Source organism: Phocoena phocoena, chromosome 11, assembly GCF_963924675.1.
Source record: "Phocoena phocoena chromosome 11, mPhoPho1.1, whole genome shotgun sequence".
In the NCBI taxonomy this organism is placed as follows: domain Eukaryota; kingdom Metazoa; phylum Chordata; class Mammalia; order Artiodactyla; family Phocoenidae; genus Phocoena; species Phocoena phocoena.
In genome coordinates, this window is record NC_089229.1 from 82,153,099 (window position 1) to 82,180,767 (window position 27,669).

At 34.9% G+C, this 27,669-nt stretch overlaps 1 protein-coding gene across 2 annotated transcripts in view; it reads left to right on the plus strand.

The window, feature by feature from the left end:
• The window catches only part of KRAS (KRAS proto-oncogene, GTPase), a 35,607-nt gene extending 8,226 nt beyond the window's left edge, over positions 1-27,381 (plus strand). Inside the window, exons 2-6 of one of the 2 annotated variants that reach the window (XM_065886536.1) lie at positions 13,444-13,622; positions 14,587-14,746; positions 21,280-21,395; position 21,739; positions 26,078-26,194. In XM_065886536.1, the coding sequence (XP_065742608.1) occupies positions 13,444-13,622; positions 14,587-14,746; positions 21,280-21,395; position 21,739; positions 26,078-26,194 (573 nt within the window). Of the gene's footprint in view, positions 1-13,443; positions 13,623-14,586; positions 14,747-21,279; positions 21,396-21,738; positions 21,740-26,077 lie in introns of both variants that reach the window. The other variant, XM_065886537.1, reaches the window with a different exon arrangement.
• The last annotated feature ends 288 nt before the right edge of the window (positions 27,382-27,669 follow it).

Consider the following 27,669-nt stretch of genomic DNA (forward strand, 5'->3'; position numbering starts at 1 on the left):
AATGTTTTAACAATCTAAAGTGTCAAAAAAAATCTAAAGTAACAGTTTTACTTTGCCAATGTTATTAAGATTACTGTGTGGACCATTTAGGCCTAACTAATTAAATATATGGGTGAATATTTTTGACTAAGAAAGGAAATGTGGCAATGTAGGAGAAAATAGGGTGGTGCCCTTGTTAGCACTGCTTGAGGTCACTTTGTCTGAGGGAATGAGAAGGGGCACTGTGGCTCTGTGAATTTCTTTTCATGTACACAGGAGGTACCTTACAGAGTTCAGAGCTTAGAGATGTTTTACATGGGGTGTTAGGAAGGGCCTATTCGAAAGTGGCAAATTGTGAAAGTTCACATTTTGTAAATTTTTATAGGATTGTAGGATAGTTGAGAACGCCTGATTTTTAGAATAAACTAACACAAAATTCAGGCACTGTATTTAGGTCAATTTAAGAATAAGTATTTACTTAATAATAACTGTTTGTTGAGCCCTGAATGTTGAAAATTATTGGACACATTTTATTCTAACTGGGGTTTTTGTAAATACAAAGCTTTAAAAACATGCAAATGAAAGTTGGCAAAGGAAATAAATGAAAGGAAAAGAAAACTTTATCCTTTATCGTTTGGCGTCTCTTAAGAGTCTGGTTTAAGCAATGCAACTAATTTCTTAATTCCGTAAATGTTATTAGTGCCTACTCTGTACCCTGCAGCCTTCCTACGGTCTAGAGATACACTGAGGAGCAAAAGGAACTGCATCACTGCCTTCATGGAGGTTATTAGTCTTAGATATATTTGGAGAGCAGTGTTTCTAGACAGTGATCCTAACTATATATAACTTAATTTAGAGGCTTTATGCTTTAGGAGGGCGATAGATTTCTTATATCTCTTAACTATATTGTCTCATAGTTTCTAGGTTTATGGAACAGTTCTATTATTGTGATCTTAATGTAATAAAATTAGAAATGGGTAGTAAAAACAAAATATTTGAGAGGATTAACTAGGGCTATATTACGTACCTTAGGTAATTTTTGAACTTTCTATTTTGAAAATTTCAAGCCTATGGAAAAGTAGTGAAAAATAGTACAGTGAATACCTCTTAACCTTTCAACTAGACAGTTACTTTCTGTGTGTGCCTGTGTATGTACACACATACTTGAATACATAGTATTTATTTTTGCTGCACTTTTTTAGAATAAGTTGCGCATGTTAGGACCCTTTACCTCTAAACACAGGGGTCTGGCCATATACAGCCTGTGTCTGTTTCTGTTAAGTTTTATTGGGGCACAGCTGTGCTTGAGTGTTTACATGTTGTCTTGGCTGCTTTTGCACTACAGTGGCAGAGCTGAGTGGCTGCAACAGAGACCAAGTGCTGTCTGTCCTTTACGGAACAAGTTTGCTGACCCTCTTCTAACAATAAGAACAATTCATTGTATAACTACAACGCAGTGACAAAACTTAGGAAATTCAACATTGATACAATGTTTTATCTAACATATAGTCCATGTTCACATTTTATCAGTTCCCAGAATGTGCTCTCAGCAATTCTTTTTTTTTTTTTTTTTTCCTGATCCCAGGATCAAAAATCATGTGTCACGTCTCACAATCTAGAACAGTTTCTCAGCTTTTCTTAGTCATTCGTGACAGTGGCACTTTTTGAAGAATTCAGGCCAGTTGTTTTGTAGAATGTCCTCTCCTTTAGTTTTGTCTGATTGTTTCCTCCTGGTCAGATTTGGATTAAACATTTTTGGTAGAAATACTATGTAAGTGATGTTATACCCTCCTTGGTGTATCACATCAGGAGGCACAAGATGCTGGCTTGTCCCATTATTGATGATGTTATGTTAACATTGGTTATTTGGTTAAGGTCATATCTATCAGTTGTCTCTCTGTAAAGGTATCTTTAGTTCTTTGATAATTAATGTGTACTCTGTGGGGAGATACTTTGAGACTATAAATATCCTGTTCTCCAACATATTTGCACCCAGTGGGATGTAGTAGCCACTGATAATTCTAACCAGAACAGACTACCACCATAGTGACTGCAAAGTGGTAGGTAATCTAACTCTGTCATTATTTCTACATTTATTATTTGACATCTACCATAAGTAAGGTTTCTCTCTTTTCTCTTCCCTCTCCTTATTTATTTGGTTTGTCTTATTTGTATCCGTACAGACTCATGGATTCTTTTTTCATCTGATGTGTTAAAGTCTATTCTTGTCATTACTGATTTTGGTGCTCAAATATATTTTTGATTTGGCCAGTGGAATCCCTTTCAAGCTGGCCTCTGTATCTTTTGACACATCCCCATCAGTTTTTGAGCTCTTTCTTACTTTCTGGCACAGTGTATTCCGGGTTCCCTTTGTTCTTTCCCTGTCCCTACCCTGGATTCGGCCATTTGTCCAGAGAGCCCTAATTCCTTTTACTAGGGAATGATATTTAGAAATTAAGTCCTGGATGTTAGGTGGTGCTACTGGAGTGTCACTGCTTCTAGACCCTTTTCAACAGACAGAGCTAAGCAGTAGATTTTATTTAAAAATCATGAGTTCATTCTTCCTCCATGTCTTCTTTCTCCCATGATGAGTACACTGGTTCTACCTTGTGTAAGTTTTAATGTTAAACGTTAGACAGCTATTGAAATAAAAATGATAATGTCAATCAACACAGATTGAATAATTTAACATTAGGTTAGCTTTTTTATTTGTGGAATTGGGATTAAATATTTTTCTCCATTGAGAGAAAAATAGGGATCCTTTTCGTTTTCAAAGTATTCTTTTTTTTTTGCGGTGCGCGGGCCTCTCACTGTTGTGGCCTCTCCCGTTGCGGAGCACAGGCTCTGGACACGCAGGCTCAGCGGCCGTGGCTCACGGGCCCAGCTGCTCCGCGGCATGTGGGATCTTCCCAGACCGGGGCACGGACCCGTGTTCCCTGCATCGGCAGGGGGACTCTCAACCACTGCGCCACCAGGGAAGCCCTCAAAGTATTCTTAAACCATTTGGGAAAAGATTGAGCTATTTAGCTACATAAAGACAAAAACACCTTTAACAAAAATCCAAGACAAATGGAAACCTGGGAAAACTACTTGCATCATCTGTCAATCAGGAAGCTCTCCTGTATTTGAATTAGAAAAAAGCAAACATCCAAATAGGAAAAAAAAGGCATATAAATAGCCAACCTATCCACACTCACACAAAAAGTGCTGTCGAAACATATTAAAAGATACTTCATTAATGTAGAAATGCAAGTTCAAACAATAAATAACATCTTTTATTTTCATGTTGGCTAAGATTAAAATGATAACAGGCCTGGAAAGGTATGGAAAATGTATACTCTTTATGCTGTAGTGAGAGTATACCTTCTTATAAACTTTCTGGAGGTCATCAGTTTGGCAGTATTTATCAAAATGGAAACTACATGTCCTTTGACGAATTGATTCCACTTACAGAAATTTATCTGAAAGATTCATTTGGATAAGTGTTTAAGATGTATACCCAGGAGTGTTATTGCAGTGTTGTTTATAATTTTTAAAAGTGGAAATAATCTACACATCTACCAGTAGGGAATAGGTGAGGTAAGTTATGGTATCTTTGTACAAATTATATTATACAGTTTTCCGAAAGGATTAGGTAGATCTATATGTACTGACATTGAAAAACTGTCCGTTATGTAAGAGAAGCTGTATCATAGCACTTTGTGTAGAGTATGAGTCTGTTTATTTAAAAACAATGTGAATATGTACTAAAATATGGTAGGACGTATGCCAAACTCTGTAGTGTTTTTTTGTTTGTTTGTTTGTTTTTTTGTTTTTCTGTACACGGGCCTCTCACTGTTGTGGCCTCTCCCGTTGCGGAGCACAGGCTCTTGACGCGCAGGCTCAGCGGCCATGGCTCACGGGCCCAGCCGCTCCGTGGCATGTGGGATCTTCCTGGACCGGGGCACGAACCCGCGTCCCCTGCATCGGCAGGCGGACTCTCAACCACTGTGCCACCAGAGAAGCCCTGTAGTGTTTTTGTCTTTTAAAAAATGAGCATATACTGTTTGAGAGGGAAAAATAAATCCTAATTTTTGAGGGAGAGAAGTCACTAGAGTATTAGATACCATCAGATTACTTCATATTTACTTTCTTCCCCCCTTTTTAAAGCCTCAACAAATTGGATAATACAGATGTATTACAGATAAAGAGGTACAGTTAAAAGAATTGGTATTAGGCCAATTAAAGAACAGCTGAGAGAGATAATAATTCAAAATATGAAAATTATATTGACATCTGTAATTATTAAGATTGGATCCATGACTGATCCAGCCTCACATTCTGACCTTGGCATCAAGTGATAATGTATGGGAGAATGCCACATGACTTCAACAGGTTACAGATGTAGGCTTATAATATCCTTATTTTCAAAATCTGTTATGCAAATTTTCCTTGAGTTTATTCAGATTTTTTTTTTTTTTTTTTTTTTTTTAATATTTATTTATTTATTTATGGCTGTGTTGGGTCTTCGTTTCTGTGTGAGGGCTTTCTCCAGTTGTGGCAAGCGGGGGCCACTCTTCATCGCGGTGCGCGGGCCTCTCACTATTGCGGCCTCTCTTGTTGCGGAGCACAGGCTCCAGACGCGCAGGCTCAGTAGCTGTGGCTCACGGGCCCAGTTGCTCCGCGGCATGTGGGATCTTCCCAGACTGGGCTCGAACCCGTGTCCCCTGCATTGGCAGGCAGATTCTCAACCACTGCGCCACCAGGGAAGCCCTATTCAGATTTTATCTCTTGGACATAGTACACATTTTATTCTCTCTAGTCCTAAGCTAAGATTCAACATTCTTATAATTTCAAATGTCCATTATTTAGTAAAGAAGTCTTTGTTTTCTTTATCCTTACTTCTAATGAATGTCTTAACCAAAAATTCTGCCATGAGACAGAAGGTGTTAAGCTCTTTTAACACCCTTACTCCCTAATCAGTACAGAAATCCTTCATAAACCTCAGAGTTTTACTCTTTTTCCCTGGAGCTTGTGCAGCTCCATTATATTTATTTTGAAATACAGTGAGTGGTTTTGGAAAAAGTAGTCCAAATGCAGATGTCCAGTGATTCTTATAAGGGCAAGATACTGCTGTTGCTATACAGTTCCTAGTAGCCAGTGGCCTGCCCCCTATCCTTTGGGCCTGTAATAGCATGTACAATGTAAAATATGAAATAACACAGTTAACTTTTTAGAGCACTTTTTCCTGGTCTTTAATCCTAATCTGTATACAAAGTCCTCTTCATTATTATTTACCCACTTTTACAGCAAAAGAAACAATAGCTTAGAGTAGACTAGAGATTAAGTAGTTTGCCCATACTCACACCGCAAGTAAGTGGGGTTTAGCAGGTGACATAGATTGAAGATTCAGGAGTGTATCTTTAGCCTAGATTTCAGCCCTGAGCATCAGCCCTATATATCAGAGCTGCCTACAGGTCATAGCACCAGAGCAACCCACGAACATACGGAATTCAACATGCCCCAAATTGAACTCATTTTCCTGTCCCCTTCCCATTATGTTCCCATCTCTAAACAATAAGCTCTGCCATTTAAAAAAAATTGAGATATAATTCACATAACATAAAATTCATCCTCTAAAGTGTACAGTTAGGTGGGTTTTAGTATATTCACAAAGTTATGCAACCATCACCCCATCTAATTCTGTCACATTTTTATCACCCCATACCAATTAGCAGTCACTCCCCAATCCCTTCTGCCAGCCCCTGGCAACCATTAATCTACTTTCTGTCTCTGCGGATTTGCCTGTTCTGAGTATTTCATGTAATTGAAATCATACAATATGTGGCCTTTTGTGTCTGGCTTCTTTCACGTAGGATAATATTTTCAAGGTTCATCTATGTTGTCACATGTTTCAATACTTCATTCCTTTTTATGGCTGAATAATACTCTCTTGTGTGGATATTTGTTTATGTATTCATCAGTTGATGGGCATTTGGATTGTTTCCTCTTTTTGGCCATTTTGAATGATGCTGGCTGTAAACAGTGCTGTAAGTGATGTATGAGGGTTGTTCTGTCAATTTTACCTGTTAAGTATTTCTCAAAACTGTTTAATCTTCTCCATCTTACTGCTTTTGCTGCCTTAGTTCAGGTTCTGTCATTTCTTTTATTTTATTTTTGGCTGCGTGGGATCTTCATTGCTGCACGTGGGCTTTCTCTACTTGCGGCGAGCGGGCGCTGCTCTTTGTTGCAGTGCGCGGGCTTCTCATTGTGGTGGCTTCTCTTGTTGCGGAGCACGGGCTCTAGGTGCGCGGGCTTCAGTAGTTGTGGCTCGTGGGCCTTAGGGCGCAGGCTCAGTAGTTGTGGCGCACGGGCTTAGTGGCTCCGAGGCGTGTGGGATCTTCCCGGACCAGGGCTCGAATCCATGTCCCCTGCATTGGCAGGCAGGTTCTTAACCACTGTGCCACCAGGGCCAGGTTCTGTAATTTCTTGTAAAAGTTTCCTAAACTCATCTCCCAGCCTCCAGTCTGGTCTCATTTGTCATAATAATGCTAACAGTGGACATTGTTGATCTGATCGTCCCTCCTACTTAAAAGTCTTTTAGTGACTAAATCACTAAAGATGAAGTTCAGAACTTCTTAAGATGGCATATTGGACCCTCCATAAGCTGGCCTCTGCTTGATGGTGCAGTTTCAGTTCTACTCACCTATAATCCCTCTAAGCTAAAATTGTGTTGAACTTCTTGGTTCCATGTATTCAACATGCTGTTTCCTGGTTTTGTGCATTCTCTTTGCTCCTTCCTGCCTGGAGTGGCCCTCCTGTCTTTCTTAATTCATACAAGCATAGTTGATGTCTTCTCCTGTTTGTCACCATTGTACTTTGTTCTCCATAAGGTGTTGCATTTATTTCATTGTGTTTAAATTACTTGTTTACATTCATATCTCTTCCACCAGACCTAGCTCTTTGAGGTTAGAAACTATAATGCCTGGCACAGTATATGACATCCAGAAGATTTTTACTAAGTGTTCCTGTGATGCAAGGGAGAATGGAGTAGGTAGGTGGGAATGAACTAACAAATAAGCCTGTGCTTATATATCCCCAATTCCTTGTTTCTTTCCTATTATAATTCTAACATACCGGGCTATTGTACATGTTTTTAGCTGTCTTTGAGAACTAGCTGTGTACAACAACTTTTGATGGTTTGTAACCAATAGTGTAACACATCATTCTGTGATAGATTCAAATAATCTTTTAGAAGAGTAACAAAATATTTGAGCATTAAGAGGGTAAAAGTAAGTTTTTTCCTATAGGTGTTATTTAGCAGTACATGAAAAATACTTACAATAACACATTAAGAAAATCTTACAAACATTTCAAAAGTAAATCCTCAAATAATACTTCAGCTGACATTTCCAGCAGTCCTGTTCATATTTACAAGAGCATCTGATGGAATCAGCAGCATGAAGATGGATATTAAATGGGATAAGGCTTGTAATATGCTTATCACAATATCCAGCATATAAATAAGGGCTCAGTAAATGTTGGCTGTCATAATTACTATTAATAGTAATATGGTTACTTTTAGTAAAAGGTCCTAATTTCTTTAGTTTTTTGTTTGTTTGTGTGTTTTACTATACTATGTCTTCCCATGACAGGATTAACTTTAACTGCCTGTCAATTTTACCTGTTAAGTTGGAAAAACTTTACCTGTTTAGTTGGAAAACTAAATTGAATATGTTGACATATGAACATACTGAGTAACTTGGTTACTGTTAATTATAATGGAAAAATGACAAAATGATGTCCTGGTCGGTGAGTGTATCTCATTCTTGAAAGATAAAGTCTTAACTTTCGAAGTCCTCCATTGGGTCTGCAGATGAGTTTCTGTACATAAAACAACACTTGAAGGCATGTTAATAAATTGGAAAACACTTTTAAAAAATTAAGCCAGTACAAAAAAGACAAAAATTCCAAATGGGCAAAGGACACAGGTAATGGGAATAAATATGAAAAAGAAAAACTGTGTAACATTACTAGTCCTCAAAGAAATAGATATTAAAACAATAGGATTTTTGGTCTAACAAGCTGACAAAAATATAAATATGAAACCTATTGTTGAGTGAGTGGTGATGGAACGGGTACACTCTTAATGCTGTATGGAAAATACCATAAGCGTCATGTGCGCCCCAAACCAGGTTTTCCCTATCTTAACATTCTGCCACATTTGCTTTAGATCCTTTTTTCTTTTTCAAGATATAAAACTTAATACAGTTAAAGGCCTCCGTGTTCTCTGTAAGCTTATTCTCGTCCCTCCCCAAAATGTTTAAAAATCTCTTTATATTTTGACATTAATAGTAATTAAAATTTTTAATATTATATAAAACTTGCTTGGATACATTTATTAAAATACTCTTAATGTATAATTTAAAATTTACAGCTTCATTGTTTTAATATAATTTATAATATCTTACACTTGTGTTTATTTTTACAGTGTCTGCATATATTTACATTGAATGGGTTTATTCATTTCTTCAACAGACAGTACTGATTACCTGCTGTGTTTAAGACTGACACACAGGGTGCATAGTGGTGAGCAAAACAGATGTGAGCCCTACCATCATGGAGTTTAAAGCCAAGCAGGGGGTATAGACTTGAACAATTACACATAAATACGTAGTTACAAATTATAATAGGATCACCAGCTGCTATGTGGAGAACAGACTAGGAAGCAGTTGCAGGAGATTGCATGAGACAGTCACATTGGACTAGGGTGATGGTGGTGAGTGCTTGGATTTGGAGTATGTTTTGAAAATAGATAAACGGCATAAGATTGTGGGTATTAAGCGCCTATGTAATTTTTTTTTATGGTATGATGATTTAGGATGCCATGTTAAGTATATCTCCATTTCAGCTATCGTTTTAAAAAAATAAACCATAGTTTCTTAGCATCTCTTACCAGAAGTGGCATTACTGTGTCAAAGGCTATGAACGTTGGTATGGCTCTTGATAAGTAATGTACTTGCTTTCCAAAAGGATTGTACCTGTTACTGTATCACCAGAAATGCTTGACTTCTATGTTTAACTTTTGCCAGCATAGTGTATTTCATTTAGAAAAGTTTTTTTTTTTTTGCGGTACGCGGGCCTCTCACTGCTGTGGCCTCTCCCGTTGCGGAGCACAGGCTCTGGATGCACAGGCTCGGCGGCCGTGGCTCCGCGGCATGTGGGATCTTCCTGGACAGGGGCACAAACCCGTGTTCCCTGCATCGGCAGGCGGACTCTCAACCACTGCGCCACCAGGGAAGCCCTAGAAAAGTTTTTTTTTTTTTTTTCCTACTACTTCAGTAAATTAAAATAGTACTTTAGTTGGGAGTAAGGGGAAATCTATGGAATAACTTTCCTTCATTTAATATTTTATTACGTTGAGTTAGTTTTTAAGTGGCTTTCTTTTATCCTAGTTTCCAAAGGATGTTAATAACCTATGTATCTGATCTAAAAGTTTATTCTGTTTGAAAGGCTGGAAATAATACTAATTAAAAATGTAAAGTCTTGATTCTTTTCTTGCTGTCTTTAACTAGTTTCATTGTGGAATTTATGTGGTTTTAAACTGGTTAGGCTTTGATAACCTGTACTTTCTCAGTGATGATTTTTTTTTAAATATAAAAGGAATAATATGTGTTGAGAGTACTTTAGATTTGTGGTAAGGTATTAGCTTAGAGCAGGGGTTGGCAAAATGTAAAGGGTCAATTGGGTCTTCGTCACATAATCTTTGTTGTTGTTTTTTAAACAACCGTTTAAAAACTGTTCTTGGCTCATAGACCATACAAAAACAGGTGGGCAGGATTTGGCCTGTGGGCCACAGTTTGCTGTGTACCCTTATTTAGGCTCTTATGTTGGGAAAGATTCTACATTGATGCATACATTTTTTTCTACTTCCATATACTTTTTTTCTTCTGGCTAAACAAAATCTTTAGTACTTACATATCATTTTTGTTGTGCTTGCTGTCTGCTTTGTCTTAAAACCTGTCATTTCTTTTCAGATCAGATCTCACCATTTAACACTTCTGTTCTTAAGTTTTTATCAAGTTGCACTGCCTTTTTATATAGTTCAGTGACTAATTATGCTTCTAAGGATGACTGTAGTTAAAATTGGGGGCTTCCCTGGTGGCACAATCGTTAAGAATCTGCCTGCCAATGCGGGGGACATGGGTTCGAGCCCTGGTCCAGGAAGATCCCACATGCTATGGAGCAACTAAGCCCGTGCGCCACAACTACTGAGCCTGCGCTCTAGAGCCCGTGAGCCACAGCTACTGAAGCCCGTGCGCCTAGACCTTGCTCCACAACAAGAGAAGCCACTGCGATGAGAAGTGCGTGCACCACAATGAAGAGCAGCCCCTGCTCGCCATAACTAGAGAAAGCCTGTGCACAGCAACAGAGACCCAGTACAGCCAAAAATAAATAAATAAAATAAGTAAATTTATTTAAAAAAAAAATGCAAATAAACAAATAAAATTAACTTGGGAAATACTGAATTTTTAACCTAAACCTGTTATTTGTAATCAGCATATTCTTCCTCATTGTTTATGGGCAGGTTGTAGATTATGTTTTTTCAATAACAGAATGTGACTCAGAATTTTGCTTTCAATATCTTTGGGGTTTAGAAGGGAAAAGTTAATAGGAATGAATAGGGACTTCTTTCCCAGTTTTCAGTCCCTTTGATGGAGTGTTCATCATGGGAACATGCTGTGAAATGCATGCAGAAACTACTAATATTTCACAGTGTATACTTTTGAAACACAAAGTGTTTGAAAATTTTTTAAATGGGAGTTCACTGAGGTATACATCTTAGAGGCGATACCTGTGGGCACATGTGCGTAATCCTCCAGCCACACCTTAGGTATAGATTTGTGTGGCTCCAGAAGCTATAATCTTTAATTTCATTGTTGATAGAAAATTTTAAAGATTAAAGAAACCATTCACCATAAGGTTAACTTCAGCTAGTACTGGTAAGTGAAGAATGCGAGGTGACAGCAGTAGGTGAGGAAAAGTCTTTCGTCTGTTTCACATGTGCCGTAGCCACACCTGGGTAATGAATGGATTGACTCCAAGAAACTGTACTTTGCTCTCAATTCCTGCTCTTTCATTCTACTCCAAAAACAATGGTTTTCAATTTATAATATACAGGAGTTCTTTCAAGGATCAATAGTTAATTAAAGGAATAGGCTAAAATAAAATGTCAACCAAATGTTCAAATCTTTAGTCAAGAGCTTCTTGTTTAGAAAATTAAATATCCATCCTTTTTTTCTGACTGTTGAGATAATTGGTTTTTATTATAGAAAATTTGGAAAATACAGTTTAAACGATAAGCGTGAGATCATTCTAATATGGTAATCTTTCACACTTTTTAAAATAAAAGGCAAAGAAAGAAATACATTTAAAATAATATCTATTACCACAAAAAACGGTAAGCAAGAGCTCAATTATTTCTTAGATTAATTATCTCCATCAGAGACATACCCTTTGTTAACATTTTGATGTACATACCACCACGAGTTTTTTAATATATGTACATACAAGGTACATTTATACAGATGTGCAGAGATATTTTATTGGGATCATGCTACATGTGTATCTTTGTATTCTCCTTATGCTGTGAACAGTTTTCAAACACTTTTCCAAAAACATGATTTTCAATGACCATTTTTTTAATGATAGATTGGTCTGTGAAGTAATTCATGAACTAAGGGTGGAACAATAAGAAACAGTGTCCTTGGGCTTATACTTTATACCCATTATTAGCCCTGCCTCTGACTCCATGACTTCACCTTGCACCAGCCCTTTTCCTTATTTTTTTGAAGCCTATTTTGGCAGACAGTATGTGAAATCTTTTAGGCGTGAGTATTAATCAAAAGTCAGAGGAAAATAAGATTTTCATTTCAAGATTCAGTTATGTCACCTACCTTCTTTCCTTTACACCATCTTGGAGTTGCATGGTCTCTAAGATATCCATCTCTTTCTCTCTCCTTCAACCACTCCCTCTCTTTTTACTAGAGGTCTCACAGAATTTGCAGACAGAACAATCATTCTCTTTAGCATTATCATAGTATCTATCTGGCTGTTAAATATTGTTCCCAGGACTGCAGAAAAGGATTAAATAAGGGCACTAAAATTCTCCGTATTGACCATTCTCTTATGTATTCCTTTGACTATAAATAAAATAGATGCATGACACTTTCGTAAGTTGCTTGATTTTTCTTGCCACCTAAATCATCCAGAATAATAGGATTTGTTAGAGCTATCTCATTTTGTAAAAGTTATTTTCCTTTACAGAGAATTTGGGTCTTTTTGTTATTAATCTATGCACTTACATTGTTGAATCTCTGTGTAACACCTTTTAAAAAAAAAAAACTTTTTTAAACTGTGGTAAGATACACATAAAATTTATCATTGCTTTTTTTTTTTTTTTTTTTTTTTTTTTTTGCGGTACGTGGGCCTCTCACTGTTGTGGCCTCTCCCGTTGCGGAGCACAGGCTCTGGACGCACAGGCTCAGTGGCCATGGCTCACGGGCCCAGCCGCTCCGTGGCAAGTGGGATCTTCCCGGACTGGGGCATGAACCCGTGTCCCCTGCATCGGCAGGCGGACTCCCAACCACTGCGCCACCAGGGAAGCCCTATCATTGCCATTTTTAAGTGTACAGTTTAGTGGCATTAAGTAAGTTCACAATATTGGACAACCATTAGCTCTGTCTGTTTCCAGAACTTTTTCATCATCCCAAACTGAAACTCTGTGTCCATTAAACAACAATTCTCCAACTCCTCTCTCCTCAGCCCCAGGTAACCGCTATTTTATTTTTTGTCTCGGTGACTTTACCTATTCTAGGTATCTCAGTATAAGTGGAATCACAGAATGTTTGTCTTGTTGTGTCAGACTTATTTCACTTAGCATAATGTTCTCAAGGTTCATCCATGTTGTGGACTGTATCATAATTTCATTCCTTTTTATGGCTGAACAATATTCTACTGCGTGTGTGCGTGCCCCCCCCCATTTTGTTTATCCATTCATCTGTTTAATGAACACTTGGGTTGCTTCTACATTTTAGCTATTATAAATAATGGTTCTCTGACCATTGGCATACAAGTGTCTGAGTTTCTGCTTTCGGTTTATATACCTAGGAATGGAATTGCTGGATCCAGTTTCCTCTGCACCCTCACTGGCACTTGTTATTTTCCCTTTTAAAAAAAAAATAGTCAACCTAATGGGTGTGAAGTGGTAGCTCATTGTGGTTTTGATTTGCAATTCCTGAATGATGTTGAGCATCTTTTCATGTGCTTGTTGGCCAGTTGTGTATTTTCTTTGGAGACCTGTCTATTCTTGTACTTTGTCCAGTTTTGAATTGGGTTGTTTTTTGGTTCTTAAGTTGTGTCTAACACCTTTTTAGAAGTAAAAGGTACACCGTAATAACCCAGACTGTGTTTCTCCCTTCTCAGGATTCCTACAGAAAACAAGTAGTAATTGATGGAGAAACCTGTCTCTTGGATATTCTCGACACAGCAGGTCAAGAGGAGTACAGTGCGATGAGGGACCAGTACATGAGGACTGGGGAGGGCTTTCTTTGTGTATTTGCCATAAATAATACTAAATCATTTGAAGATATTCACCATTATAGGTGGGTTTAAGTTGAATAAAATAAGTTGACATTGAGGAGTAATTGTATCTTCCATTTATTGAGTCTTTGCTAACTGCCATGCACACATGTGCACAAATTAAATTTTAAAATAATTTTTGTTAGGTAGGTAATATCCCTGATTTACAAGTGAAATTCTTAAGGATTAGAGCAGTTGAGCAACTTGTTCCAGATCACCTAGTAGTAGTGCTAGAATTGAAAGGTAGGCCTGTTTGAGAAACAAGGCTTTAAGCTAGATCCATCATAAAAATGAAAACCATGAACAAAAATGTGAAAAGGTAATTGAGACGGCACCACTCAAATAGCCTTAAAAATAAATCTGTATAGTGTAGAATTTCTTGGAATCAGGTAAATGTTGGCCTTAGATAATTAAGGAAAAAACACAACTCTGAAGTTATAAGATTGAAGTGTTAGAGCAATACAGTTTTTAAAGAATCTCGACAAATTTGCATAAAAGTGACTATTTTTATTAAAACGTTCCTATAGAAATCAAAATCTTTCCACTTGGTGCTCTCTTTTTTAAGAATGAAGGTAAAGCATTATGTTAATGTTGTAATTCATATTTTTATAAAAACATTATATGTGTACATTTAACAACGTATATGGTATATGTTTCTAAGATTATAATTTTAAAAATTAGTCCTCGCACTTTTTTGGCCTAGAATTTTTCAATATTTCTGTTTTATTGTAACCTACCTGCATATGAACCTACTAGATTGTAGTTTTACTATATTTCTAGGTATTTGATCTTCTAAGAGACATAGAAGTTCTCTGTTTAGGATAGAGAAAAATAACTAGGAGGAGGAGAAGGGAAAATTTGGTGTGATGGGAACTAGGAATTACATTAAAAGTCTTTTAACCATATTTTATGAGACAAAGTTATAAATAGTTTTTGAAAGATTTTTGTTACTAATTCCTCTGATGTAACTTTTTTTTTCCTCCCCAGAGAACAAATAAAAAGAGTTAAAGACTCTGAAGATGTACCTATGGTTCTAGTAGGAAATAAATGTGATTTGCCTTCTAGAACAGTAGACACAAAACAGGCTCAGGACTTAGCAAGAAGTTATGGAATTCCTTTTATTGAAACATCTGCAAAGACAAGACAGGTAAGTAAAATTGTAATAAATACAAATCTATTCTCTCAAACTATATCAAGTGATTTTAATCATTAATCACTATTTACTAATATATATTCTAATAATGTCATTTTGGGAGCAGGAGGGCATGAATATTAATAAATGTACATACCTGATAGCATAACTTTTATATCAGTTGATGTAATTTATCAATTTTCTTCCATTATAGTAAAATAGGCAATATAACAATATTTACTTGGTAAATGTTCTCTTAAGGATATGAGAGGGCAGCACTTCTTATTCCAGTGTCCATGGTATTATCTTTGGCTTTGGCTTTTTTCTACGTTGAACAGTTCAGCACATGTTATAGTCAGGATTCGAGAAACGTGGGAATTTTATTTTTTACTGTTTTATTTATAAAGTCGAACAGGGAAACAAATTTTGAGTTTCCTATTTTTGAAGTGCTTTTAAGAGTATTATGTCATATGTTTCTAGATTAAATTTTGTTGTATTTGAAGAATTTTACTTAGGTAGAATTTTTTTTAAAAGGATACATTTTTCAGGAAAGCTTTTATTAAAGCAAGAGAATATTTAGAAAGTAAATGGAAATTCTCAGTTATTCATTTACTGTGTTCTGAGAAAAAAGTAACACCAGATTGATCCTGAATTTTGTTTCAGAAACTATTTTAAAAGTAACTTTTTCTCTAGGTAAAATAAAATAATTGATATTATTTAGCCTTATTTGTATGAAATAAGAGTTTAACATATAGAAAAAATGAATTCCTAGAAAGGAAAATATAAGGTTATGATGGAATATTAATATGTTCCGTACAAGATGAACATTTGTTTGGGGCCTTGTCTGGTTATTTGTACCTATGAGCCCAGAAAACCAATTTCATGGAATTTAACTTTATAAATGCTAGAAGTTAAGAAGAGTGATGAACAACTTATTATATGGTTAAACTTACAAAAACACCTTCTAGACCTTTCACTGAATTTTGTAAAGGGGTAAAAATTTAAAAGTAAACCATCATTCAGCTAGTATATATGTCTATTTCCCTAGTGGAAGATCATACATACCACTTTCTGGTTGTACAAATTTGGTGCACAGTGAAAAAAAACAATGAATTCTGTTTTAAGTCTTTGTTTTGGGATTAAAAGCTGAATTAGAATAGTTTTTGACCATAATACAGATGATCTCATTCTAAAACCTGATTTATAAGTTAAAGAAATACTTGGTGTATACATTACTTCACTTTACTTTGGAGGAATTAAGATTCCATTCATATCATTCCCAGGTCCCAAAAACTGGGAAGAGGTTTGGTTTTTGTCCTCTTTGTTGGTCTTCTCTGACCGTACTCCTTGATTTCCCTTGGGAGGTACTCAGAAAACATGATTATAATATTATAACTTTTTTTCCCATTTTTGTATGAAACATTTTCAGATATAAAATTGAAGGAATTTTATTGAAATCATTTGCAAACCTACTACCTAGATTATACTATTAACAGTTTATTAACTTGTATTAGTCGTAACTTTTAAAGTATACATTTTAGACTAGTGGACACATTAGTTTACACTGTACAAAGAAGAGAAAAACTCTAAGACTTTGCCTGATGTTGTAAAGGGTTGCAAATAAAGCAGTGCTTCTCATACTTTAATATGCACAAGAATCAACTGGGCTTCTTACTCAAATCCAGATTCTAATTCTGAATTAGAATTAGGGTCTAGGTTGGAACCTGTGATTCTGCATTTTTACAAGCTCTCGGGTGATGCTGACTTTGGTACATGGACCACATTTGGAGTAGAAAGGTAATAAAGGACAGTAAGAGGAAGTCTTGTTATTTCTGCAGTGTTGCCCTCCACTCTCATTTGATAAGAGCCTAAAATAATGGCTCTGTCTTCTTTCCTTGTTGTATGGTTACTATCTCAGAAGTACTGTTGATTCTTAAGTGTTTGACATTAATGCTTTAATATACCACAGCATTCATAACTAATCTAGAAAACTACCTAGTTTCCTTTTAAATAGATTTTTAGGTTTTATACTGGTTTGGGGGGGGGCGGTTGGGGGGTGTTGATAGGGAAGGGGATGTAGTGTGTGTGATACCAAATGGATTAACCTAAATTTGCTTTGTAGACATTTTTATGGATCATCCAGAAAAAATATACAGTGATATAATATAAAGGAATACTTGTACTTTATTTCTTAACCTTCTAGCACTCAGCTTTTCTTATATTTATGTCCTGTTTTATTGATATCGTTATGTAATTTATGTTGCTAAACTATAACTTAGATATTTAGTTTCCTAGATACTTGATTTCTCTTTATTACATGGACTTGTTGATTTGCCTTTCAAAAGTTTATTCATCTTTCTCTGTTGAAATTAATTTGACATTTGCATGCTTTTAGAAGACTTTAAAGAATTATTCCAAGTAACTGAGAAAATGAAATATGTAAATTTTCATAAATTTTAATTTACCTCCAGTTTTTGTGAAAATGTGAAGCCCTATTTTCTGCAGAGTGTTTTGTTACTCATCTGCTATTACTTATTTATTATTTGAACAAAATGAATATGCATATACTTGTTGTATTTTATCAGCAGCTACTCGCTTCATGCCCTAAGTTTTGGTCTTGAGCACGAACCTAAAACACAAACAACAAAAATTATATTCAGACATTCATTTAGAACTTTCATAGATATAAGTCAGGGGCTGGCAAACTTTTTCTGCAAAGGGCCAGATGATAAATATTTTAGGCTTTGTGGGCCACAGGTGGTATCAGTTGCATTTTTTTTTCTTACAACCCTTTAAAAAAGCGAAAATCACTCAGCTTGTGGGCAGTACAAAAATATAGGCTGTGGCTGCATTGGGTTTGTGGGTTGTAGTGTGCTGACCAACTTGTAGTGTGCTGACCATTGATTCTCTGGGGAAACTATTCTTTGGCTAGACATAAGAAGTTAGGTCAGACTTTCAACTTAAATTTTACAAGCTAACATTAGGAATTTTAAAGTAAAATTTATTCTGTGAAAGAGAAAGGAATTTTACTCGTCTTTTTACAGGTAAGGGTTGTAGGCTATATATTTTACCAACTTAATTACTTTATTTTAAAAAGCCCATTTTATGGCTAGAATACAGTGAATTTTATATATATATATATATATTTTTTTTTTTTTTTTTTTTTGGCGGTATGCGGGCCTCTCACTGTTGTGGCCTCTCCCATTGCGGACGTGCAGGCTCAGCAGCCATGGCTCACGGGCCCAGCCGCTCCACGGCATGTGGGATCTTCCTGGACCGGGACACGAACCCGCATCCCCTGCATCGGCAGGCAGACCCTTAACCACTACTCCACCAGGGAAGCCCTGAATTATATTTTTAACTATCATTTTAGTCCACATCTGAAAGGCCAAAGTAGTTTTTATTTTCTGCAAGTATGCTGTATGTGGTCCCTGTGTTCCTAATGTATAAAGGCTGCTACCTAGGTCACATCTATCTGGGCAGTTAGTAATTGACATATTTTTCTGGCCTCTTTGGGCAGTGTATGGCTGTGTTTGCAAAGGCTGTTGAAACCAAAACGTTGACACCGTGGTAATCAGCTGTGTGTTTTCCAGTCTGCTAAAATCAAAAGTGGGGATCATTCAGTAAAGTAGATGACAAAAGCAGAATTCTCTGAGTATCTGCTACTCCTGATTCAGCTTTTTTGCTTTCTGGAGGTCTCAATTTGAGCATAACGTGAAAATTTGTTTTACGAACTTAAAAATGTTGAGTAATTAATTTTCCGGGTTTTGTTGTTAATTTCTAGATACTTAAATTTAGTTGTTAGAAGACCTCCATTAAAGAAAGCTTATCATCGAATTATTTTAACAAAGCAAACCAAACAAAAAAACTTTGTGCCATATTTCTCTGTTTAATAATAGTTGGGTTTCTGTACATAAGATCAGTAATTTGAACTTTGCTTTTTATGAGTTAAAACTAGACAAAGCAAGTACTGAGCACCTGCTGTGCACCAATGCATAGTATAGCCTCCCAAGTAGTAGTATTGATGCATTTCAGTAGTTCCTGAGGTGGGCTGTTGTTTGGCAAGGTTTCTTTCCAATTCAGTGATGCAAAGTTGCTTTTTAGAATACATCTTGTTTGTCCCATTCCTCTCCCGCAAGAAGGGCTAGTATTTAGTATTCTTGCATCTGCCTATAGTTAGGGTATTTGAGGTGTTATTTATTTCCTTGAAAGAGCTTTTGCACATAATAAACTATTCAACTAGAACAAGTACTTGTTTAAAATTAAATCGCGTAGTGAAAGCATTATAGGCACCGGGATACAGAATGATGCTGTTAACAGTTCTTTCTCCTGTATTGAAGTGCTCTATTTCCATAGTCTCACGGTACATTTTCAGATAATGGCTGAGCTCCTGATTTAAAAAAAGTTACAAATGTATCTTTACAAACTTACTTTAAAATTTACATATATAAACACATGCACTGTTGTTTTTACATGCACTTTTGTTTCAGTTGTTCTTAAAAGTTTAATAAGTGACATCTGAAAATGAGTGTATGTGGCAACAAGCTGTATGCCCAAGAATAAATCATTGCGTGCCAGTTAAGACCTTAGCAGCTAGCCATAGTAGGTATTAAACATCTGTTTCGGCTGTACTTAATCTTTTAAAATTACCTACAAATTTTGGAATATGAAACCAGTGTTCTGTGCCAGTGGTTTAAGGTATATACAAGGATCGATAATGTTCTCTTCATGTCCATATGACTTTAAAGCATATTATCAAGAAATAAGTAATTAAGTCTGAGAAAATATGGTAAATAACTGATTCTTTAAAATCTAATTTAAATTTCCTATTAGTAAAAATGAGAAATGAAAAAAGTCACTCTGGAATAACTATCTTTCAGTGTTGTTAATTATCTTAGCCTCCGAGGTCCTGATACTGAATTCTTGGTGGTGGGTAGTAATCTCTTCTTTTTAATTACTGGCTTCCAATTCTCTCTCTGCATTGCTGGAAACAAAAATCATATATTCTGATATTGGTGATGGGGATGTGCACACTTAAAAAGTAGACACGTTCAAACTGATTTTAGAAATAAGTTACAATCAAAATTTGCTTCTGCTAAATTAGTAGAGGACAAAACCCTGTTTTTTCCTCCATCATAGTATATTTCAGTACTTCTACATTGACCTTATAACCTTTTTTAAACAGGAATAAAAGTTTTTATTCTTAAAAAATATGAGCTTTACCTGGTTTGTTTTATTTATATATACATATGTTTTAAATTTCTTGCATTGATTTTCAAATTGAAAGAGAATCATTTGTGAAAATATCTTAAATGCCAGCTCATGCTTTATATTTTACATGCTTTACTAGAGTTATTTTAGTGCCTTAAATTATTTATCTAATTTAATAATGAGAATTTCTAATATGTAATTTTTAAGGACTTATGAGTAAAAGCAAACCATCTCAAGAATTACTGATAAATATAAAATATTAAAAATTTTATATATGGGTACAAAGTGGCTATCTCATTTAAAGTACCAACATTTAATGATTTTAAAAAATAGTTGGAATTTTTATTTTGTAGTTGGTTTAGCTAGCTAGTCGATTAAATTGATTTCATTAAAAATATAAGATATTCAGATTTTCTTGGGCTATAATGACTTTTGTATTAGTTGAGTAGAAATACCTCACAAGTTGGTATAAGTAACTTGAGACGTACATTTTAATATATAATCAACATATTATTTAAATACCTACTGCTTAACTGAAACAATTTTTTATGAATTTTAAATTAAAGTTTTACTTTAAAGGTAAATTACTGAGTTCAGCTGAAGCAGTTCTTAACATATTCTTGAGATTTATAAAAATTAATATACCCTCAAGAATTGAAGTGCCTTTTTTTTCTTAACTATTATAAGCAATGGATGTGTACATGCTAAAATTAAGCCTTAGCTGTTGGTTTACTTAATACTTAAATGGCTGATTCTCTGTGCCTGATTAAATTTAAAACTACGTATCATACTTTTGATACCTATTAACTTTGTAGGAACTGAGTCCATTTTGTCACATTTGGTTCGTAGAAAGACTGATGTTAACAGTCTTTTTTTTAAACAAAGTTTAAATGTCCCTTTTGTACCATTTTTCTCCTCGCTCCCCACTCAGAGCTGGAGTACAGAAATCACTTGTTTTCCCTAAGTCAAAGAAATAATTTCAATCTAACTTCAATTTAGGCTTTGATTAATTCCATGACTAGCAAACTAAAATGACTGCATTATTAATACTAATAATACATGTACTTAGGTTTTTCATAATCTCTCCTAACTCCTAATTTAAATTAAAAAAAAAAATTCTAATCCCATTACAAAACAAAACTGACTTCAAAGAACAAACCAGGATTTAAGCCCGTATTTTAAAATTGAATCCATTTTATTCAAACAATCTGATGTCTGTTTAAAACAAAACATTCTCAAGTAAAGCTCATAATTCCAAATTTCTTGCACATGGCTGTCCCAATAAATTACTATTACCAATGAAACAGACTTTAAAGAAGTTGTGTTTTACAATGCAGAGAGTGGAGGATGCTTTTTATACATTGGTGAGAGAGATCCGACAATACAGATTGAAAAAAATCAGCAAAGAAGAAAAGACTCCTGGCTGTGTGAAAATTAAAAAATGCATTGTAATGTAATCTGGTAAGTTCAGCATATTAATTTCTGCAGAAAGCAGATGTCTTTCACAGGTAACAAAGTAGCAACCGCTTTAGAACTACCTAGGTGTGGGATTTTAATTTGAAGTATTAAAAAATAAGAAACTTGTAGTTTGTTTCCACAATTAATACATTTATTTATTTATATTTCTCATTTTATTTTTTAAATTACATTTATTTTTCATCTAATGGGTGTTCATTATAATTGAGATGGTTTTGATGCCTATAGACTACTCTGCATTTGTCATAGAGTCTAGAGAGAAAAAATATGAGGAACTATATAAAGGAGGAGTAAATTGAATGGCCCAGAAGGTGGGAAAGGGTCACTCTTACAGTGCGTGTTTTCTTTTGGACATTCCACAAGCAAATACTTTGTTCTGTCTGTGCTCTCTTAACTTAGTGGCATCAACATCACTTTTTTACCCAGCTGAGAAACCTGGAGTGTTGGGATGACTCCTAAATCCCTCTTTTTCACACCCATTTGGAGGCAACCACAAATTCCTATTATGGTACATTCTAACTTTTATCACATCATTAGTTCAGGCCCCTATCAGTTCTTGATGGGACTATTGTAACCTCTTACTTGGTTTACTTGTTGCTGCCTTCATTCACAGCGCAAAGAGAGAGAGATTTAAAAGAAATGTCATTTTCTTATCTTTAAATCTAGTTACTGACTTCCTGTTACCTACAGAATAAAATCTCAAGTTTCGTAGCATATATAAGGCTCTTAACACCTTCCTTCCCCCCTAGCCTTTGGCTTTATCTCTTTAAAACTTCTTTTGTCCGTATGTAAATCAACACCATGTTATTTCTTACCTTCCCTTGTGTCTTGGCTGTTGCTCTTGTTGGGAATGCCAGTGTTCTTATCCCCTAGTCTTACTAGTTAACACACTTTCATGACTGTCTCATCTCTTGTTCTCTAAGAATCTTTCTTTAAAAACTATTAGACTGGGCATAATGCTCTTCTTGTGTATTCCCAGTTTACTGCTCTTAACTGTTACACACTTAACCATGTTAAATTGAAATAACCGCTTCTGTGTTTGTCCTGTATGGTGAGAATCTTAGAGAGCAAGAATCGTATATTTTTAATCTTTGCATGTCCATGACCTAACGAGGTTCCTGGCACACAGTAGCTGCCCAGTTGGATTTACTGAGTGGAATTTCTCAACTTCCTTTCTAAACCAACCAATATTAAATTTGGTCTTGTTTAGAAAATATTTCACTCAATAGGTACCAGAAAGTTCATGCCAGAGCTTAAGATTTTGATGCATATTATTTGTAACATAATGTTCTGTGAGAACATGAAATAAAATTGTAGGATATCATTTTTGGGGCTGATTAAACTAAAGGGTTGATATTCTTTACTATATGAGTTGAAGGTATGAAATAATGTATCTCCCCAAAATATAAAATATACTTCTGAATAGTAGACTAAGTTCCAAAAGATATTATGTGGTATACTAATGAACTGAACTCAGAAGAAGAAACAAAGCAAAATTAATGATTGGCATTAATTTTTATTGAGATTTATAAACTTTTTTTTTGCGGTACACGGGCCTCTTACTGTTGTGGCCTCTCCCGTTGCGGAGCACAGGCTCAGTCAGTGGCCATGGCTCATGGGCCCAGCCGCTCCGCGGCATGTGGGATCCTCCCGGACCGGGGCACGAACCCGTGTCCACTGCATCGGCAGGCGGACTCTCAACCACTGCGCCACCAGGGAAGCCCGACATTTATAAACTCTTAATATTTTTTGAGTATCATCGTATAAAGCAGTATTTAATTTAGAAGCTGTGATAAAACTTAACATTGCAATGCAATTTTAAAAGTAAAACTTCTAAAATAACAGTAGCCATGACCAGAGTTAAGTGATAGTTTTCTTTTCTCCCATTGTCTTACTATTAGATGATTTTTACAGTAGAACTGTTTAGAATAAAATAAGTTTTATGCTTTAATTTTTATTTAAAACAAAGGTGAAAGCATATACTTTTTAAAATTTTCATATTGTGCAAACTATATTTCAGTGGCTGTGTAGTCTGAATGTGAAATTGTTGGGCATGATGAATTAAATCCTTATTTTTTCAGTGATCATGAATAGCATTTATATAAGAAAAAAGTGTACTTGGTAATATTTAAAATTTTAAATATTTTTACAAAATTTATTTGACAATGATAAATATATGCAAATTAGTTTTTCTTAGTCCTAAAATGATGGGTTTAAACAAAATAATTACTGGTACCCTATTTTGTCTTTTAAATGTGTATATAAGAATGTAAAAAGGGTATTCACTGCCCTGTTTTGATCAGTTTTAACATTTTACTAATCATTGAAATTATTAATAAGATTATATATAAAGGAGAGTTCAGTGCAGTATGAACTAAAAGTATTTGTCAGAATCTTAGAAGGTAATCTTATCAGATTCTGCCTTCATTGTCTCCTAAATACTTATATATTGTTTTCACCTTAGGATGTGTCTTCTCTATATCCATCTCATGGTTTTTCATGTTATCTGCTTCAGCATTTTTGTATCATTGACATTTTTCTTCATTATAAAAACAGTGGAAATGGAGTAGACTACATAAGGATGTGTGATCAAAGGGAATTTGTGAAGGGTAGGGAAGTTGGAGTAGATCCTCTCTTAAGATTCCATCCCATTCTAAGAGTTTATGGTTAGAAATTAGTCAAGGTTGGTATTATTTAAAATAATAAAATAATTATTCTTTATTATATCATTGGAAGTGTTTTGCTCTTTATGTGTTTAGAAGGTTAGCATGAAGGCTTATATATATTAAGCCTTGATTTGTATTGCTGATAAACTGTCTTATCACTTTTTCTCTATCCTCTGTGTGAAACAGAAGTGTATGTTACATCAGTAATGATATCAGAAAGTGGGGAACATCAGTGAATGCAGTTTGGGGGCTTTACTGGGGACTTTTCTTCACTAGTATTCAAATCAATAATGCTGGTTTTTATCCCACTACTGTTGTTTAAATGTGAGCAAGCCTCTCATTCCCACTCTGTGTTTAATTCTTTAAAAATATTGGTAATACTTTTCTAAACTTTAGATCTGTTGTGAAAGTTAGTTAAATGTAACTAGATTGAAAATGCCCGAATTAATTTAGTTATTATTTTGAAATAGTAATTGTAGAAGATCTTAGTAATGCATAAAGGAGAAATCATATCGCTGTTAAATTTTCAATTATTTTTAAAATAATATAACTTAATGAATGTGTTTATATTAATATTCAGCAGAGGTGGTTAAATTGAGTAAAAAGCCAGTTTTCATTGTTAAAGTGGCTTGATTTATACTTTATTTGTTGTGTATTTGTTCCTAAGACTCCCTCTAGTGTCTAGGTTTGAAAACATCAGGCTTTTGTTGACAGTTACTAATCAGTTAAACAGATACTAAAATACATAGAGGATCATATTTTTTCTTTAATTCTTTATTTTGCTTTTATATTTAATTTGCTTTTTAATAGGGGTAGGACAAGAATTGACTTATGTATAGATCTTGTATAATTCAGGATTGCAGTGTTAAAATCTACTGTCCTGCCACCAGTTTCAAAGTGCCATTTTTCATGTTCTGTATGAATGATTAGGTTGAAAATTATTCTGACTTGAAATCACTTTCAACCGTTACTGATTTGGATACCTTGCTTTTGATCACAGCTAGATGTAGGCCAAAATGATCAAATGGAAATTTCTCTGAAGATACACAGCATTTGACTTTATATGTCAAATATTAATAGGACTTTATACTAAGTATTTTGAATACTTAATATACTAAACATAAACTAAAAAAATAATGAATTAAAAAAAATCTCCAAATCATCAGACTCTACCACCATTTCAATGATTTAGCTCATTTCTCCACAAATAGAGGCATTACATTTTTCAAAGTATTGTGTCTTGTGTTGTGGTCACATTCTTCACTTGTTTTTAAATTTTTTTTTATTTCGGCCGCTCCGCACGGCATGTGGAATCTTAGTTCCCCTACCAGGGATTGAACCCGCGTCCCCTGCAGTGGAAGCGTAGTCTTAACCACTGGACCGCCAGGGAAGTCCCCTGTTGTGGTCACTTTAAATTTCCTTCTCATATCATAAATATATGAACTGAAACTAATGCCTTTAGAAAACTGAAAGTATAATCTAATACTGTATACTTCATGGTAGTTCTTTAAATCTAATGGATTTAAATAAGTATTGAACCAGAGGTCAAATGCAGCGAATATTTATGAAATTAGTATTTACTTGCATGGCTTATATCAAATATCTAGAAACTCAGGGATAATCAAGTATAAATACTTACATATATACACAAATACATTTGGATTTCAGTGACTGAGGTGTGCCAATATGGAAAAATTAGTAGCAAATTAAGTTCTGGGGGAAAGTAATGTGTTAACTAAGCATACGTAAGATTCTGTGCCGTTGATTTTCATTGCCTTTTGTGAAAATCAGTGTTCCTATAATGTTAACAAAATATCGTTGAAGACATTTAAGAATCCTGGAAGTCTGATATATATTCAGTTGTCTAAAGAGAAATGTTACGTATCCTTATTCCTTCTCAATATTAATGTTTCCATTAGTAATATATCTTTTCTGTTATCTGTATACCTCAAACCATCATATATATTCACGTTTTAATACTTATGTGTTTCAGGGCGTTGACGATGCCTTCTATACATTAGTTCGAGAAATTCGAAAACATAAAGAAAAGATGAGCAAAGAAGGTAAAAAGAAGAAAAAGAAGTCAAAGACAAAGTGTATAATTATGTAAATACAATTTGTACTTTTTTCTTAAGGCGTACTTAAGTAAAAGTGGTAATTTTTGTACATTACACTAAATTATTAGCATTTGTTTTAGCATTACCTAATTGTCTTTCTGCTCCATCCATACTGTTAGCTTTTATCTTGAATGCTTATTTTAAAATGACAGTGGAAACTTTTTTCCTCTAAGTGCCAGTATTCCCTGAGTTTTGGTTTTTGAACTAGCAATGCCTGTGAAAAAGAAACTGAACACCTGAGATTTCTGTCCTGGGGTTTTTGGTGCATGCAGTTGATTACTTCCTATTTTTCTTACCAATTGTGAACTTGAGTGTGAAACAAATTAATGAGCCTTTCAAATCATCCCTATTCTGTGTTTTATCAATGATATACATGGATTAATTACTAATTATAACTTCAGTTGAGATTTCACGATTGGTTTTACTGAAGCATTGAGGGAACACAAATTTATGAGCTTCCTGTAGATTCATCTTGTAGGTTTCATGTCCTGTAGTTTGAGTTACCCTTAATGAATGTAAAGGTACACTGTTCACAAAGGTTTTCTCCTTCTTTCCACTGCTATTTGTCAACAGTCACGTTCCCCCAAATATTATATTTTTTCTATAAAAAGGGAAAAAATTGAAAAAAATACAAGGCAATGGAATATTAAAAGGCCATTTACTTTCTACATTAGGTGAATTCCTATAATACTCTGAATAGCTTTTCCTGTTAAGGCAAACCCAGAATGTAATGAGGATTATAACAACCATTTTGGGGGCTATATTTACATGCTACTAAACTTTTGTAATAATTGAAAAAAATTTAACATGTATTGAATTACAAAAATTCTCATAGGAATTAAATATAGTCTCCCCGTGTCAGATTGCTCTTTCTTAGCATAAATCTTTTCTCGAACTTCAGTCTTTGAAAGTAGTTTTAATTCTACTGGTAATGATGTTAAAAATTATTTGGTCCAGTTAGCTTAGTAGGTGTTACAGAGACCAAGGTGGAAAGGCCAGGCCTTGTGTGAGCTTTGAGCTTCACTGAGAGTTTCACAGTATGGACTGCATCCCTATGGTCTTCCAATGTTGTCATGCCTTGGCTGGTCAAAAATGGGGACTGGGAGAGAGTTTGGATAGCTCAGCAGGGTACATTCTCACTATGTGGTAGTCCTACTCAGGAACGTCACTTTTGTTAAAACGAAACGAAACTTCAAAAATCATTATTTTTAAATGAGGTTTTAGGGTGGGGTGGCAAGATTTTAATTTTTTTAAAACAAAATGAAAAAGTTTCAAAATCTTGAGTATTGGCTAGTTCTCTTAACACTGGCTAAAGTAACACTTTACAAGTCTGGTCCATAATTAATATCTAATGCTTATAAAATAGATAAATTAATGTTAAAATGTTCTTTCAATGCATTTAAAATCTTAACTTATTTTAAAATATTTGAACTGAGATGGTGTGTTGAGGTGAAAATATCACTGGACA